Raw genomic sequence first — 16,579 nt, forward strand, 5'->3', positions numbered from 1 at the left:
GCTTTAAAGCTTATTTTATTTATCAGCTAAAAATAATACTACTGCTTCTTTAAGTAACAAACACTTGAAATTAAATTTCTGCTCTACGAAATCTCAATAAAACAGCAGCTTTTTATAAACAATACATTGTTGGTTACTCAATAGACTGTATAAGTGTTATATATGAAACGGCAGCTTTCAAAATCTAAGTAAAGAAATAAAGAATAAAATATATATTTTAGAAATTACACCACATTTATGGGCTATAAACTCAAATATGTACTTATAATAAAAACTCAAAACAAAAGAACCTACAAATACAAAAAGAACACAAAACAAAACGAAAAAATCTATGTACTAATTACCGCCATAAAATTGGCCAAAGATGCCTCATAAAAACCGGCTTTAATAATTGCTTCACGTTGCGACCGTAACATCAACAAGACCAACATGCGACGATGTGCTGGCTTCAAATTATACCAATTTGATAGTTGTACTGAAATACCAACCATGAGACTCTAATTTATGAAATAAATAAAATGCAAGAGGGAAAGAAAGTTTATGTTTTTATGTTTTTGTAAATAGAATGGGAAGAAATGTTTGCATTCCTCCATAAATTAAAATAACTACGGAAATTATATTTTTGTGTGAGCAAACGGAAATGTTGTGTAAATAGGAAATAGGAGAGGCATTTTAAAATTTGTTTAATTTGTAACTTATTTCAATTGGAATTCTTCACTTTTAGTTATAGCGATTTATAGCAGCTTTTAACATTGTCTTAAAAAATATATACATATGTGTAAATTTTTACTAAATCTCTTACCTCTAGTTTAAGAATCTCACCACCATAACAATATATGAAAAGTTGCAATAAAATTGAAGTCAAAAATGTACAATTTATAATTAACACCAAGATTGTATCCATATGCTAGAAAGTTTTTTAAAAATGTTTATTATTTATTTGATAAAAATAAAACGCTTTTTATATATCGACTTTAAATAAATGCATATATTATGTATACTCTCTTATTACATTTTAAAAACATGTCCATCTGTTTAAGTCAAAATAAGGTCCTCATGAAGAAAAATAGATATTAAAAATATATATAAACGACCCCCATATAAATATTCTCGGGGATACAGTTCATGTACTAAGAAGTTGTATGGAAATTAAAATTTACCCATCTGAAAATTACATTATATATTTGTGGTTATAGATGATATTGCTGATTTAAAATCCAATTTCCATAGATATCTGGAGTCTTCAAAATAATTAAATGGATATGGAGTCAAAAAATTATACATCAGATATCACAAATGGAATGCCAAACTTAAGTATTCATATATACATATGTAGGGAGTTTTATGTAAATTGACTCAACATTTAAAACTGTCGTCTTCAGATAGGGATGCAATTTTCACCGATTCTAGTCCTTCGACACAATTGTTCAATGAGAACAGTCAAGAACTTTCTAAATTAACAGAAGGTCAAGTTTTGACATTTTTGCCGAACACGTATTGCTTCTTATTTATGTAACTTATACCTTATGCTCTTTAGAACAAGTAATTTCAAATAGATAACAATTTCTTCCGTCTTTTGAAAAAATAAAATATTTTTTGGACTTTTTTGCAATACATATTAAATTATTTTTATTTTATCCGAAATGCGCTTTTTTATTTTCATTGTTTTTGCACAAAAGAAATCTTAGGTCTCTTCCATTAAGAGACTTTTAGTCATATTGTGGAATATTGAAGACAAAATTTTATATATTTTTTTTTAATTTCTGAATCCATAAAAAATATTGATCTAAAATGCATGTAATCTTTAAATTTATTATCTAACTAATAAAAGTGGTAAAGAAAATAAAGCATTTCCCTCGAACTCTTTCAAAAAATATAATAATTTTTCAAATCTGAAAAAATTACATGTCAAAAGTGGCCTATTTTGAGCTCCCACTGTGCTACCTGTAGAGATGTAATATTTTCAAAAATTAAACTGAAGTACTTCTTAAATATGTCGTTTTTAAATGAAAGAATAATTTCAAAAAATATGGTTATACCCCACTGAACATATTGAAGAAAATTTTTTAGTAAAGTGATTTTACACTTGAGGTTAAGATATTATTGCAATACCGTCGATATGAGATTTTACTTGGAAATTACTTCGAAAGCTTTATTTGTCCAGTTCCTCGGTGTATATTTATTTTTTAGATTCTAGAAGATCTTGCACACGAATTGTATCCCTAAACCTAGTAAAGTCCAAACTTTCTTCTAAGCAAAAATGAAAACAGGATCCAAATCATAAAAAATGCTTGAACTTATTACCGACATTTATAATATCATATAAATATATCAGTACTCACCGTTACCATTTGATAAACAATCACACACACTTGCAGTGAAGTCATCAGAAATTGTCCAAACACTATGGGACTATAAATATCACGTAGTTCATTATATAAACTTAATATCAAATTATGATATTCAATATAAGACTTTAAATCTTTGTGTAATTCTTCGTCGGATTTTAAAAATGTATTATTTTCAATAGATTTTTGTAGTATTTTCAAATGTGATACTAAGTTAATGGCAAATGATACAAATAGGCCATCAGTGGCCACAGCATACATCACAACAGATAAGGTTACCAAACCCGTATATATATAAGCAAATTCATAACCTGGAAATGTCTCAAAATCGAAAGCAAATCTGAAAATGAAACATTAAACCAAAGTGTTGACATATTTCGTTCATACATTTTCTTTAACTGAATTAAAATATGTTTATATTTCTTATTTGTACCTCATAGGCATTGGTAATTCCCATGCAGCATTTGTCTTACGAATTTTTGACCATATAATTTTTAGAACAGGGGACATCATGAAATAGGTGCCAGTGCTACAAACAGAAATCCAATAAAGTTTAACCACCATTATAGCTGTACTATTTGCAGATTCTAAAATTATTTTGGCAGCTGAATCTTTCACTAAAAATTACAAAAAACAAATTAAGAGAAGAATTTGATTAATTACTGCAACATAACAAAAACAATGTTAAACAATTTATTAAAACACTTCCTTTTTCCTAATGTTAACAAAAAACTATCTGTGTTATAAATATGTATGTTTAAAAATGTACTGCAAAATATGTAATACTTACATTCCTGATACATAGTTTCCAACTTTGTCATCAAAGCAACAAAACGCCATTTATAGCTAAGAAATGTTGTTATTTTTATTACAGTCAGTATGTTGGTGAAACAAATACTTAGACTTGCCGTTGCCAATTGCAAGTTGTCAATATAATAAATGGCATAATTTATCATGGGCCATTGGGCTGACATGACCAACATTAGGACACCAAAATATACAATGTTGCGCCATTTCCCTAACAATACCGATTTATCACGTACAAACTGATGACCCATTATACGCAGGCACTGTCTTTGTCTTCCAAATAACTCTATCATTTTGAATAGATAAAATATCCAAAAAGATACTAAACTTAAAAGATTTCTTTGTTTTTCTTTTGGGCGTTAAAACAACAATTCGTGTCCAAGTTAAGTATAAGACAATTAAAGGCACAAAGAAAATAAATAAGTTAAGATGAATAAATTCCTAAGACCTCAAAGATACTTTAACTTGTTTGTTTGTTTGTTGGCCTAACAGCATTTGCTGACTGGCAGCAATTCTGAATGAATAATTGTCAACATGAATGGGTGGGTATTGTTTTGCATTCTATTGACAGTAAATAGTCAATCCTTTTATTTAAATTTTTTTGGTTTGTTTTGTGTTGAGGTTGATAATAATGGGTTGTTGTTAATATTAATTACTGACAGTGATATTAGAGGAAAATCGAAAAAGTGGGTGATTGTAAAATTAATTGAAACACAAGTAGGAGAAAATACATTTTAGTTATTGTTATTATATTTACATTCTAGGTAAATTTTGTGAACGAATTATAGTTATTAATTAAAAACAAGTATGAATGTAAAGTCGGGCGTAGCCGACCATATGATACCCTAAACCAGTCAGTATGTATGTTAAAAATGGGGATTTAAAAAAAACATTTGATTTGTTTTTTAATTTTATTTCGGAATATTTTTATATTTTTTCGGCAAAAAAAGAGATTTTTTACAAGAGGGCTCAAAGGGGAATAATATGGGCAAAATATGGCCCTATCCTTATAAATGTTGGTAGGGGGAGTTATGTGTACTTCAATATTATTTATGTAGAATTTAAAAGTGTCATTAGTGTTTGTAAGTGAATGACCTTTAAGTCATTTTCTGAAGGGGAGTTTATATGAGGGTTAGGGTCAAATGAAGCCCGATCATTACAAAAATCGGTAGTGTCATTTAAAGTTCTATAAAACTCAGTTTTGTCGACTTTTGTTGACATAATAGACCATTTTAATTATTTATAACCCCAAAGGCCCAATATGGGGGGTACGGTTGTATGGGGGCTAGTCGAAATAATGAACCAATTTAAATTTCATCCAATTATCTTGAAAATTGCAGCCTGTACCTTGCGCACAAGGTTTACATAGACAGCCAGACGGACAGACGGACATTGCTTAATCAACTTAGAAAATGATTCTAAGCCGATTGGTATACTTCAAGGATATAGGACGAATATTTTTGTATGTTACAAACATCAGCACAAACCCAATATACCCTCCCCACTAAAGTGGTGTAGGGTATACTAATATTTAAAAATCTAGGACATACAATATTTTATTAGGAAAGACAATTCAAAAACAATCAAACTTAAATGAAAATATATAATATTTACAACACTATAGCAATGGATTTCATGTCACAAAAATATTGAAAATTCCGCTACGTCCTAAGCACTCTCAAAATTAATATCAATTTTCAAATATTTTACCAACATTCAACTCAAGGATTATGGAAAATTAAAACCTCTTTATCTCAAAATTTTTACTTTGTTATTAACTAACCGATATATTCATTCCATAATTATTCATTTGCAAAGAATATGGATTATCTCAGAATTACTTAATTCATTTTAGTCATACCCGTCTATGTAACCCTTGTAATTAAATTACAAGTGCAATTCTGAAAATAATTCGAAAAATTTTGTATTCGTGTTATTTTTTATTACTATGTTATGAGTAACGAGTTACAAACAAGTACCTAAATAAGTCATTACAAATAGTAAAGTTGGTTTGCCATGGATAAGCTCGTTTTTTGCTGGGTACTGTCTGTCACCTAATGGTTTCCCACACTAATACCATTTTCTTTAATATTTAAGCAAAAACACATTTACTAAAGCAAAATATTAAGATTCCGAAAATAAGTACTTAAATATTAATAACAGATTATGTGTCAGTCATAAACTAACTACTTAAAGGTAATGTATATCATAGTAATGAATTAGTCATTTAATTTCTGGGCTTATTTTACCAACCTTACAAGTATATAAATGAATATTATTTTCGATACTCCCTTAACTTAATTATCCGTTAACCCACCTAACAACAGTGCCTGGTAAATTATATTTATTACAACAATGCTGTCATTAACAAAAGTCAATAGTAATAGAATTCCTACTCTTATAGACAGCAATATGTAAGTATATAATTGTATATCTTGTTTGACTTGTAATATTATGATAACAATGTGACACTTTAATTATTAAGGAGAAACAAGAAAACTCTTCAACACACATACGAAATTGAAGGACTGTAAATTTATAAAAAATAAAATATATATTTAAAACATATTAAATTTCACAGCACACTTTAAAGAAATCTCAACAATTAATCATAAACCAAAGACAACTCTCAGCAATTGAACTAAACAATAGGCATACATAAGTATTCGTACTTAAAAGTCTTTTGTGAGCATCGTTGGCACAGGTAAAAATATACATTAATTTAATGCCGCATCTTCGCAATATTTCGGTTTAAAATTATTTTACTATTGGTGTGGTCACAAATCTGTCTTAAGCCAAATTACTTTCTTTTAATTTATTTGTACCCCACATAGTTTTGAATACTTCTTCTTCAATACTAAGACTGAGTCAGTTGGCCATTGACAAAATACAAAAAGCATCAATCTTTGTGTCATTCAAGTGTTGTTTGATGATGCTTAAAATGATAAATATATTTTTTACGAGATTATATCTACGTTTATTGTTTAAATGCTTACAATTACTAAACTTTTAAGGTGTCATAAACTGTTGTTTAATGGTGAAGTGTTTTTTTTTTGTTCAACGCGTCTAGCGCGTGCTTCAACTCTGTTTTCTTGGTACAAATTTTAAATTATTTTTAAAACTTTAATTCCTCGGATTTCTTTTTTGGAAATTGAAATTAAAAATAGTTTATTCAAAGAAATTTAAGTAAAGTTATTATTTGAAGGGGGCCTTATATGTGGAATAGGGTCAATTATTGGCTCACATGAAATTTATTTACATATGTCGAATTTCACCTCTATACTTATATTTAGAAACTGATGATATTTACTGAATAATATGCCATAAAAACTTTTTCCCTCCAAATATTATATTCAATATAATGTACATTTATATTAATTTTACTCACAATATTTCTTTTAACTATAGATTAAAATTATAGGGCCAAACCCCTTAGGTGGAGTATTTAATTAAAATCGCGTGTTTTTATGATGTTTATAATAACATTATTAATATAAAGTTTTCTGAGGTGAAAGTAAATCATAGCACCTTCAACTTTATGCACCTTACTAATGATTTTTAAACAAAAACAAACTACATATAAAAAATTTAAAAAATCATGTTGATTTTAAATTACTAAAATCCATAACCTACTGACTTACAGCCAAAAAACTAGAGACAAAAACCAATCCAAAAAGCAACAGCAAAGTTTAATTAAAACCGCAAAAAAAACTAAACAAAGTTTAAAGAGAACTACAAACAAACCATTACAAAGTATGATTGATAGATAAATGAATGAATAAAGTCGAAAGAAATAAATTAAATAAACGTTTGAAGATCTCAAAAAGGAATGATAGAAAAGATCATAATGAAAACTTTGTACAGGTCAAGAGCATTAAAACATTTAATGAAATTAACATCTTTAGCCAGGTTTAAAAGAAAACATTTAAAACTTATATTTCTTTAAAAAAATAGTTATAAAACAATTTATTACTAAAATGTATAAAGGAGATTAACTAAACATTAATACTTATGTATAACAAAACACAATAACAAAATATTAACAAACAACAATAACAATATTTTGTCCTCTTTACTTTTTTTTTGTAAAAAGTAAAGTCAGACTGCAATTCAACTAACTAGAGAAATCATTTAATAGAAATTTGGTGGCAAATAAGCATTGCTATTGGTAGCACCGGAAATGGCACCAGATTGAACACCGCCAAAACTGCCGGAGCCGTTTTGAACTCCACCAAAGTTGGCAGAGCCACCAACATGAGCACCAGCACCTGCAGTAGCACCGGCATCACCACCCAATGAACCAATAACTGAAGTAACTGGAGCAACACCTTCGTCGGTAACTTGGCTGGTACCACCCAAAGCATCATATTGAGCTTGAATTTGCTCTTGGGCATGGTTGGCTTCTTCGTTGGTCTTGTATTTAATGAAGAATACTTCAGGTTTGGCAGTGGTGGTAGGATGTTCAATAACTTCGGCTTGGATATCGGAAGCATCGGTTTTCTTGCTGAGCACATAAATGACAGTCTTTTCCTCATTTGGAGCAGGACTAATTTTGATGGCAGTCTTCTTGTTTGATTTAGATGGGGATTTAATGAACACAACATTGTAGTTCTTCTTTGGTACACCAACAGTGATGTGTTTTTCTTTGTAATCTTCTTCTACATCTTCAGGAGCGGAGTGTATAAAGAAACGTTTTGAAACAATAGCTTGTTGATGCTGCTGTTGCACTTGTTGGTGTCCTCCAAAGCTGGATTGTTGTAAACTTTGACCACCTTGGAAGAAAGCACCACCACCAGTAGCAGTAGTAGCTACACCGCCAAAACTGCCACCAAAACCACCAGGTCCAGATTGTGGCACTGATACACCACCTTGATTGTAATTATAACCTTGAGGGGCAGCCATAGACACGGCACATAAACACAAAACCTTTAAAAGGGGAAAAATATATTTAAATTTTATAAAATTGTCTGTTATGCTATTTTGAAAAAAATCCTTACAATGAATCCACGCATTTCCAAGCTTGAGTTTTAACTAAAATAGTTGAATTGAAGTTTTTTGTTATTGAAGTTTTGTTTGCTTGCTTTAGCTTTTGAACTTCTACTGACTTCTGTAGAAAAATGCCAACTATTTATATACCACAACGAAATTATAATTCCTCTATGATCATCATGACTATCATCACACAAAAACATAAGATAAATACAAACCCATCATGTTATTTTGTTGTAATGATCATCACCTAAAAAAAGAAGCAGCAACTATAGAGAAAACATAAAATTTGATTGCATTCTATTAAAAATATCTTTAAAGTTTTGCTGATTCCAGATTAAAACACATTCACTCAATCATTAGAAATTAAAAATTAGTTTTATAAATGTTTATTTTAAAAACTTTTATAGATTAGCTTTTGCAAACAATTTAAAAATTCATATTTTTAATTTTAGCAATTATTTCTATTTATTTTCAAGTTTTATTCCATTTATCAGCAAATATTTTTTAGCGTGCTTTATAAAATGATTGATTTTGCTGTGTGGAAATAGGTAAATATTTTTAATTATCTAGTAATTTGAATGAATTATATCGCAAATTTTTTTGATAAAAACATTTAGTTTAAACTTCAAAATAATGTTATTACATGTATGGATTTCCCTCTTAATATTTAGACTTATATGTTTTAGTGAGCACACAATTCTTGTAGAATATTTTGTTAATCTGAACGTACCTTCAGTCTAGAAATGTACTTAAATAACAAAAATTATCTAAAAATTTAACAAAAAAATAAATAAAAAATATTTTTGTAAGCAATGGAAAAATAGCTATCTGAACTCCTTTGGACAATTTTTAACTAGCACTAGTAGGTGAATTTTTGTGCCTGGCCTACTATATAAAACCTTGGTGCAAATTTCATCCAAATCGGAAGACCTCGATTTTAAAAGTTGTATCACTTGACACGAAATCGAATTTGTTTTTTTTTAATAAAAAATTGCGTATATGGACTTTTTGAAAAAAATATAATATATAAATATTTTCGTTGTCTAAAATATGTTTCTTTGTAAGTTTGGAAATATATTAAAGGCAATTTTAAAATAAATAATTTGTACATGGTACATTGGCCCAAGTTAGGTATATTAAATATTTTTTCATAATTATTCATTCTGTACAACATGACGTATGAGTTATAAAATATATAACATCATATATTTTTATTTTGTATTAAAAAATAAAATTGTACATGCAAGGTCCAAAATACAGTAAAAAACGTACACCTTGCTAAACTATTCACTTTTAAAAATAAAACTTATCGACAACTACGCTTTCTGTAAAAAATTACTTTATTTTTAATAATAAAAAATTTTGTAAGCGGAAATAAAACTACACACATTATCATCACTTGAAAATTAAAATTTTTCTAAAGTCAAATTCATATAATAAATCAGAAATTTTGTAATAAATTTGTTATGTCAATTAATTATAGATGAATACACCCAAAAAAAATCACATTATCATTATCATCATGTGAGATTTTTTGCTGAAAATATGTATTCAGAAATAAACACAGTAGCATTTTGAAGAAAAAACGTCATCATTGCGTGATCAAATAATCTGAACACCTACGGCAAGGTAGACACTTCAGTTTTTTTTTAATTTTAACATAAAATCCCCACGTACCTTACATGAAAAATATAGGATTGATAAAATAGATAATATAACTAAGATAATTTATTTTGTTTTTAAATAAAATAATCGACATTTTAACATGAATAAAATAATAAAAGTTGAAACAAAATAACAAAAATATTTATTTGATACATAATTCCTATTTACAGTTAAATTACCAACTTTTAATTTTTTATTTAAAAATTTTAAAGCTATTTTGATATTAATATATTACGCCAATTATTTCAAATCACCACAATTTATCTTAATATCAGCTATTTCATCAAATTCACATAAATAAATAAACATAAAAACTATAAAAATATAATAAAATTTAGCTTTTTTCATTCATAAATTTGCATAATTTTAACATCAATCAAATTTGCTACTGTAAAAACATTTCTTCAACTGTCAAATGTAATAACCACTTTCACGCTGCTGACATTTTGGCGTTATGTTTATCAGATTTAAGAAATCTAATACCAATCATGATCAGGGTTTAATTTTTATATTGTACGCTTAAGAGTTAATGTTATTAATTTGAGCGTTAATTTTTTTTTCTTCTACACTTTATATTCAAAGAAACAAATTATTAAAAATTCCAATAAAATTAACTTAAATAACTTTGACACAAATCGTAGACATGTTGTTAACCATCAATTAATTCATGGTTTATTAAGACATTTAAATAAACAAGATATTGTATACCAAATAATAGATTAATGATAAGACAAATTTTTAAAGCTGGGAGACTTGTTAATTACCACATTGAAAAAAAATCAATGTACTTAAATATTTAATCCAGCATGATTTGCTTTACTTTTTCTTTAAATAGTTTTTTAGTTTTTTTATTTAGTTAGCTAATATTTTTGTAAGCAATGAAAAAAATGCTATCTCAACTCCTTTGGACATTTTTTTACTAGGACCTGTAGGTGAATTTTTGTGTCTGGGCCACTATGTAAAACCTTGGTACAAATTTCTTCCAAATCGGAAGGACTCGATTTTTGTATTACTTGACTCAAAATCGCCCATGGACTTTTTGAAAAAAAAAAAAAAAATATTGAAAAAAAATCAATGTACTTAAATATTTAATCCGGCATGATTTGCTTTACTTTTTCTTTAAATAAAAAAAGTTTTTAGTTTTTTTATTTGGTTAGCTAATATTCTCTTAAATATGTTTATCATGGTATAAGCCCAACCCTTTTCTGTTATATAATTTAATTAACAATTTAAAACAAGTAAGAGTACTATACTTGTTCAATTAATGTAAGTTTTAATACCTGCATATCTTAGAGTTATACATATATGGAACATTTTAAATTAAAATATATCAAAAATTTTGTTCATTCTAAAATTATTTCGGAGTCTCTTAAGTATTAATGTATGTAATATATTCTTATATTCGTACTTGAAATAGTTGCACAAAAATCTGAGAAAATGTTAGAAGTAGGATCTTTAATTATTGCACAAACTATTTCCAATTTTATGTACAATTAAATACAAAACTACGTATATCTGGCAGAATCTTAAAATTTTAAATGAGCAAGATTTATATATGTATGTATGAATATTTGAAATTGGATACAAAAATTCGTATACCTGTAAAACTGTTGGAAGCTAAATCTTAAAATTTTGTGTAAGCAACACCAAAATCCATATTACCGTTTGAGTATTTATACTTGCGATTTGAATTAAATATAAATCGCATATCTGAAAAACTATTAGCAAAGAATTTCAGAAATTTTGAACTTTTATTGAACGATATGGAAAATTTTTTATAGTGAAAGTCATTGAGACCAAACTGCTTTGCACTTTTTTGATATCAATCAAAAGCAACTGCTTACTTGATCTCCAGCTTTTTCACAAATAATAAGTTATTAAAGTGCCCAAATAATCACAATAACCGTAAGGAATCCGAAAATATCCACTTCTTTTTAACAGGGTTAATTTTATCAGTTTAGAAATTTAAAATAATAGAAAAAAGTTACAGTACTTATTAAAAAAATTATTCGGAACCTTATTTTCTAAAATATGGAGAAAATTAAATAATATATTAAAAAAATAGTATTTTACAAAGTTATAAGCCGGTAACAGATATTTTCAGGAAAATTTTATTAAAAAGAATTAAATAGTGATATTTCTCTAATGTTTCAAAAACATTTTCAAAATGGGCTCTTTTAAAAAAAATTATTTTTATCAGTTTATAAAAAAAGAAAACATATATATGTAATACAAATTTTTCAGAATTAAACTTTACAAATTCTGTCAAATAAGTTCATATATCCCTAATTTTCCTGTATAATTGTATACTAAAGTTAGATTAGAAATAAATTCAGAAGTTTTCGGTTTATCGAAAATTGTGGCAAAAAGTAGGTGTTTTTTCCAATAATATGCAGACGAAGGAGTTGAAATCATTACGCCAATATAAGTCCAAAATTCTTATAATATATGATAGTACAATATCAAAAATATCGACTACAGTATAATATGGATATATCGTCAATATATTAAGAAGAAAACTAATGAGAATAATAGTGAGAGATGTTTTACCGTTTTTATAAATAGAGTTTTTAAAGTAAAAATAAGCACTTTTTAAAAATTTACAAAAAGATTTATTACATAAAATCTAAATAACAATTCTGTGGCAACAAAAAAGTCTATCACACATCAGTTCAAATGACCGAAGGTCAAACTACTTTCTAAATAAACTCCATTCTAGTGCTTCTTCACGGGTGGCAAATAAGCTGTGTTAGCAACACCATGACCAGCAGCACTATGACTGGCAGCACCAGTAACACCATGACCAGCAGATCCAGCGCCAACATTTTCACCAGCACCTACATTGGCACCATGACCATCTAAGGAACCGATAACCGATGAGACTGGAGCAATGCCTTCATTGGAAATGACAGTAGAACCACCCAAACGATCGTATTCAGCTTGAATTGTTTGTTGGGCATGTTCTGCTTCTTCGTTGGTCTTGTATTTAATGAAGAATACTTCAGGTTTGGCAGTGGTGGTATGAGGTTCTTCAACATGAGTGATAATTTCGTTTTCACCAGCTTTCTTTGCCAAAACATAAATGACAGTCTTATCTTCGTTAACGGCGGGAATGACACGGATCTTGGTTTTTTGAGCAGCAGCGGCGGGTGATTTAATAAAGACAACGTTAAAATTCTTACGGGGTTGGCCGATAACAATATCCTTTTGTTGGATTTCGACTTCTTCATCTTCAGGGGCTGAGTGTATGAAAAATCGTTTGGAGACCAAGGCCTGTTGTTGATAACCCTGGGCACCGAGGCCATCAAAGCCAGCACCAGGGGCCAAGTATTGATTACTTGGCTGGCTAGGATAGTTATAGCCCTGAGGAGCGGCTACAGCCAAAGCAGCAAAACACAAAATCTATAAATTACAAAAATTAATTATTCCTTTAAATTTGTTTCCAGAATTACAACTTTTATGGAAAATGTCACCACTTACAATTAAACCACGCATGTTCTTGCTTAATTTGAGTTTATTGTAGAATTAGGAGTTTAGTTAAATGAGTTGATGTTCGTTGAACAGTTGTGTTTGGAATATGTTTGACTAGTGCAATGTTGAAAGTATTTATAGTTGCTCTATAAATTTATTAAACGATCATTAATTTAACAAGACAATAAACTAAAACATTATCATTAGTGTTAAATAGTTGGAGACTATCGTTTGTCTTTTTTCAATTTGTTTCTTTATAATTGTTTTAAACATTTATGTTGCCCTTATGTCTTGCTCTGTTGCAATTTTAAATACGTGATGTTGTGTATTTTTTTAAAAACATAATTTTAATTACCATTATCTTAAGTTTTATTTTAAATACGAAGAGGCCTTCAGTTGATAAAAATCATTATTTTTCTTTCTTTAATGATACAAAAACTGCATCAAATTTTAATTGAATTTTATACTTCATTGTAGATCATCCCAGTGGGAGAGGATGCCTGATGTGCATTGTTTTAAAGGGAAGTACGAAAATACACAGATATGAATTATATGTATACTTTTTAATAATACATAATACTTATTAACACAGATCATGTTATCGATATCGTGTTTTTACTGTTATTGTATATATTTTAATTATTTTTTTTTAGTTTATTGATTTAATGACTAAAGCCTAAAGCAGATGAAAGTGTGAAAAAAGTCATAAACGTTATATATTTAGTTTTTAGTTTAGGTGTTAAGCAGCAATCTTTACAATTACTTAATCCATTTTTAAAACTACAATATTTGCTTTAACAAAATATAGATATACATTTATACAAAATTTTAAAAGAGTCCTAAGAAAGTTTTAATATTTTTAACCATATTAAAATATGAGACGATTTAGATGTGTATTTTGTTAATTTGTTTAAAAAGTTTTTAGTACTGATTAATGATCAGTAATAACTACTAACATAAAAATAGTAATTATTTACAAAATTTTTAAAAAACGATCCAGCTATTCAAAAATGTTTGAACTTCCGAATTCTCCATGTGGGACAATGTGATGATGTCAATAAGTTTTAATTGAAGTTTCACGATTACCTACAGGACAGGAACGGCAACACTAATATCAGAATGCCGCTGTAGTGGTGCAGAGTTTTCATTGAATTAACCTTGAAGATATTTATTGTTGAAAACTAATTTTCTGATTGTTTGTAAAAAATATGAACAGATCCGCATAAAATATGGTGAATTGTTTTACGTTTATATATGTTAAATCGCATCCCACATGGGAGTTATATGAGACTTGTTTCATCAGGTTCAACAATATAATTATGAACACAAAAACCCTAATCGAACGTTGTATTGATGTTCAATAGGAGAAATAATTTACCGATGTCACCATTTTCAATAAGCTTTATCCCTAGTACAAATGAATATCATCCAATACATTGTATTGCATAACCTATAAAATTAATACCTATAGTTTGATAACAAGGTTTCTCTGGACGAACAATCATTTGGACGACAGAGTGAAGGACAAACGGACCGATATAGATAAATCGTTTCAGAAATTAATAAATAAGACTATTGTAATATTTAAACTTGTGTACATGATATAAACATAACACCACACTAAAGTTATGTAGTGTATAAAAAAATAAAGTGTCTTATAGTCGGAAATTGTTAAAACAACAACCTATTTCCATGTATTTAATAATATTTCATTATCTTCATTAAATCTTTCACTTGCTCACTAAATTAAAATTTGTTTATGTTTTACTTTCCCTCTCTTCATTAACTCGTTCTCTCCGTCTAACATTACTTATGTTCATATACATAATTCCATTTACAGACACTCAACATTAGACGAGAAACATCATTAATCTTTTAAAAATCATCTCAACATGCATTATTGTTCATGTTTGTTTCTTTTTGCATCTTGTAATGATGCTGTATCTGTAAATGTATGTGCGTGTGAGCGAGTATGTAGATCATTACATGACCTTTTTGGTTTCTTATTAACCTATTAAGTTTGAAATCTTATTTTTAGTTGTCGCTGTTGTTGTAGAGTTTGTTAAAAACTATGATTAGGCCCATTGTAGTTTTCATGTTTGTAGCATTTCAAGCCATTAAGTATTATCGCCTTTCAATAATACATCGCTTGTATAAAATATGACCCTCCTGATGTTCATACAATGTTGTTCAATGTGTTGTACTATTTTACAGGTAGATTTCCAGGTATATTTCATTTATGGTTTTTGTGTGTAGTATGTTGTCTGGGTGCTCTGCTATTGTTATATTAATTATTGTTAATTTTTTTGGGATTTGTTTTCTTGTGGAATATGTCATGTTGTTTTTGATGGTTAAGGTCAGTTGTTGTTTCCATGATTCTATTGTTTTTGCTTAATTAAACATTAGGCATAATTTTGTAGTTTATTAAATTTTCTACCTTTTCCATAGATATGAAGTGCGCGACAGGTGTCAAACAAACCACAAAAAATAAGATTGGCGGATATGTTTAAAATGCAAAAGTAATGAAATATTTTTAATATTTTTCAATGGTTTATATGTTATTTGCAATAACCATATATTAATTATTTTATAATCTGTGACTTAAAATCAAAGACTGTATTTTTCCATCAGTAATGGTGCATGAAAAATAATAACTTTAATCCTATGCAAATCTAGAAATATTTTTATTATTCAGCAAACAATCCCACATCTGTAATAAAAATATTTGGCAAATTTTATAACATTAAGAAACTTTTTTATTTTTTTTAAATTTTTTGTTTACATAACTATCCAGCAAAATCCTTACTTACCCAGTAAGTAGGCAAGTAATATTGGAGAAAAGTGTAAGTAGTTACTTTTCGGGTGAATAACTACTTATTTTTGTTCGACGATGACCAAAATGATTTAAAATTATTTTTACAGTTATTTTTTATGTTTGCTAGTCTACTCTCTTACTCAATGCCCCATCAAAAAGTAATTTTATCATTATATCTGGAATGGATTCCATATCAACATTTCTTGAAAAATCTTTCAAAATCGACTACGGTAAGAAACACTATATAATTCCTTAATGGCATACGCTATAGACAATTAACTATAAATTATATTAAAAAAAATAGTTTATGTTATTGATAACGACAACTCATTACCATGTAATGTATGAAATAACTATATTAACTACAATACTCGTTACCAAAATTTGTAATTATATTTTACTGGGTATTTTTAAAACCACTATAACAATAAAATTAGAAATAATCTGATTTTTTACAAACCAAAATATATCCCACCAAAAT

The 16,579-nt window shown here is 28.0% G+C and overlaps 3 protein-coding genes across 3 annotated transcripts; all 3 read right to left on the reverse strand.

Moving 5' to 3' along the window:
- Positions 1-133: 133 nt before the first annotated feature.
- On the reverse strand, positions 134-3,451 carry LOC111675824 (odorant receptor 82a). Its single transcript, XM_023436665.2, has 6 exons — positions 3,139-3,451; positions 2,782-2,965; positions 2,343-2,688; positions 803-907; positions 345-497; positions 134-184 (listed from the first exon to the last, which is right to left on the reverse strand). The coding sequence occupies exons 1-6, from the start codon at positions 3,446-3,448 to the stop codon at positions 134-136; spliced, it is 1,149 nt and encodes a 382-aa protein (XP_023292433.2). The 5' UTR covers positions 3,449-3,451.
- Positions 3,452-7,061: 3,610 nt separating this feature from the next.
- Positions 7,062-8,262, reverse strand: LOC111675814. Its single transcript, XM_023436654.2, has 2 exons — positions 8,153-8,262; positions 7,062-8,081 (listed from the first exon to the last, which is right to left on the reverse strand). Exons 1-2 carry the CDS (start codon positions 8,165-8,167, stop codon positions 7,287-7,289), a joined length of 810 nt encoding a protein of 269 aa, XP_023292422.2. The 5' UTR covers positions 8,168-8,262; the 3' UTR covers positions 7,062-7,286.
- A 4,170-nt stretch (positions 8,263-12,432) lies between these two features.
- LOC111675826 lies at positions 12,433-13,388 on the reverse strand. Its single transcript, XM_046949050.1, has 2 exons — positions 13,293-13,388; positions 12,433-13,214 (listed from the first exon to the last, which is right to left on the reverse strand). Exons 1-2 carry the CDS (start codon positions 13,305-13,307, stop codon positions 12,528-12,530), a joined length of 702 nt encoding a protein of 233 aa, XP_046805006.1. The 5' UTR covers positions 13,308-13,388; the 3' UTR covers positions 12,433-12,527.
- Positions 13,389-16,579: the final 3,191 nt, after the last annotated feature.

Source organism: Lucilia cuprina, chromosome 4 (genome assembly GCF_022045245.1).
Source record: "Lucilia cuprina isolate Lc7/37 chromosome 4, ASM2204524v1, whole genome shotgun sequence".
NCBI lineage: Eukaryota > Metazoa > Arthropoda > Insecta > Diptera > Calliphoridae > Lucilia > Lucilia cuprina.

Bases quoted from the DNA above. Each gene is read 5' to 3' on its own strand.
- LOC111675824 (XM_023436665.2), bottom strand. From the start codon at position 3,448: ATGATAGAGTTATTTGGAAGACAAAGACAGTGCCTGCGTATAATGGGT. The intron at 2,689-2,781 runs GTACAAATAAGA...TTTCATTTTCAG, and splicing joins GAATTACCAATGCCTATGAG to ATTTGCTTTCGATTTTGAGA. The intron at 908-2,342 runs GTGAGTACTGAT...AAAACTTTCTAG, and splicing joins TTGTTTATCAAATGGTAACG to CATATGGATACAATCTTGGT.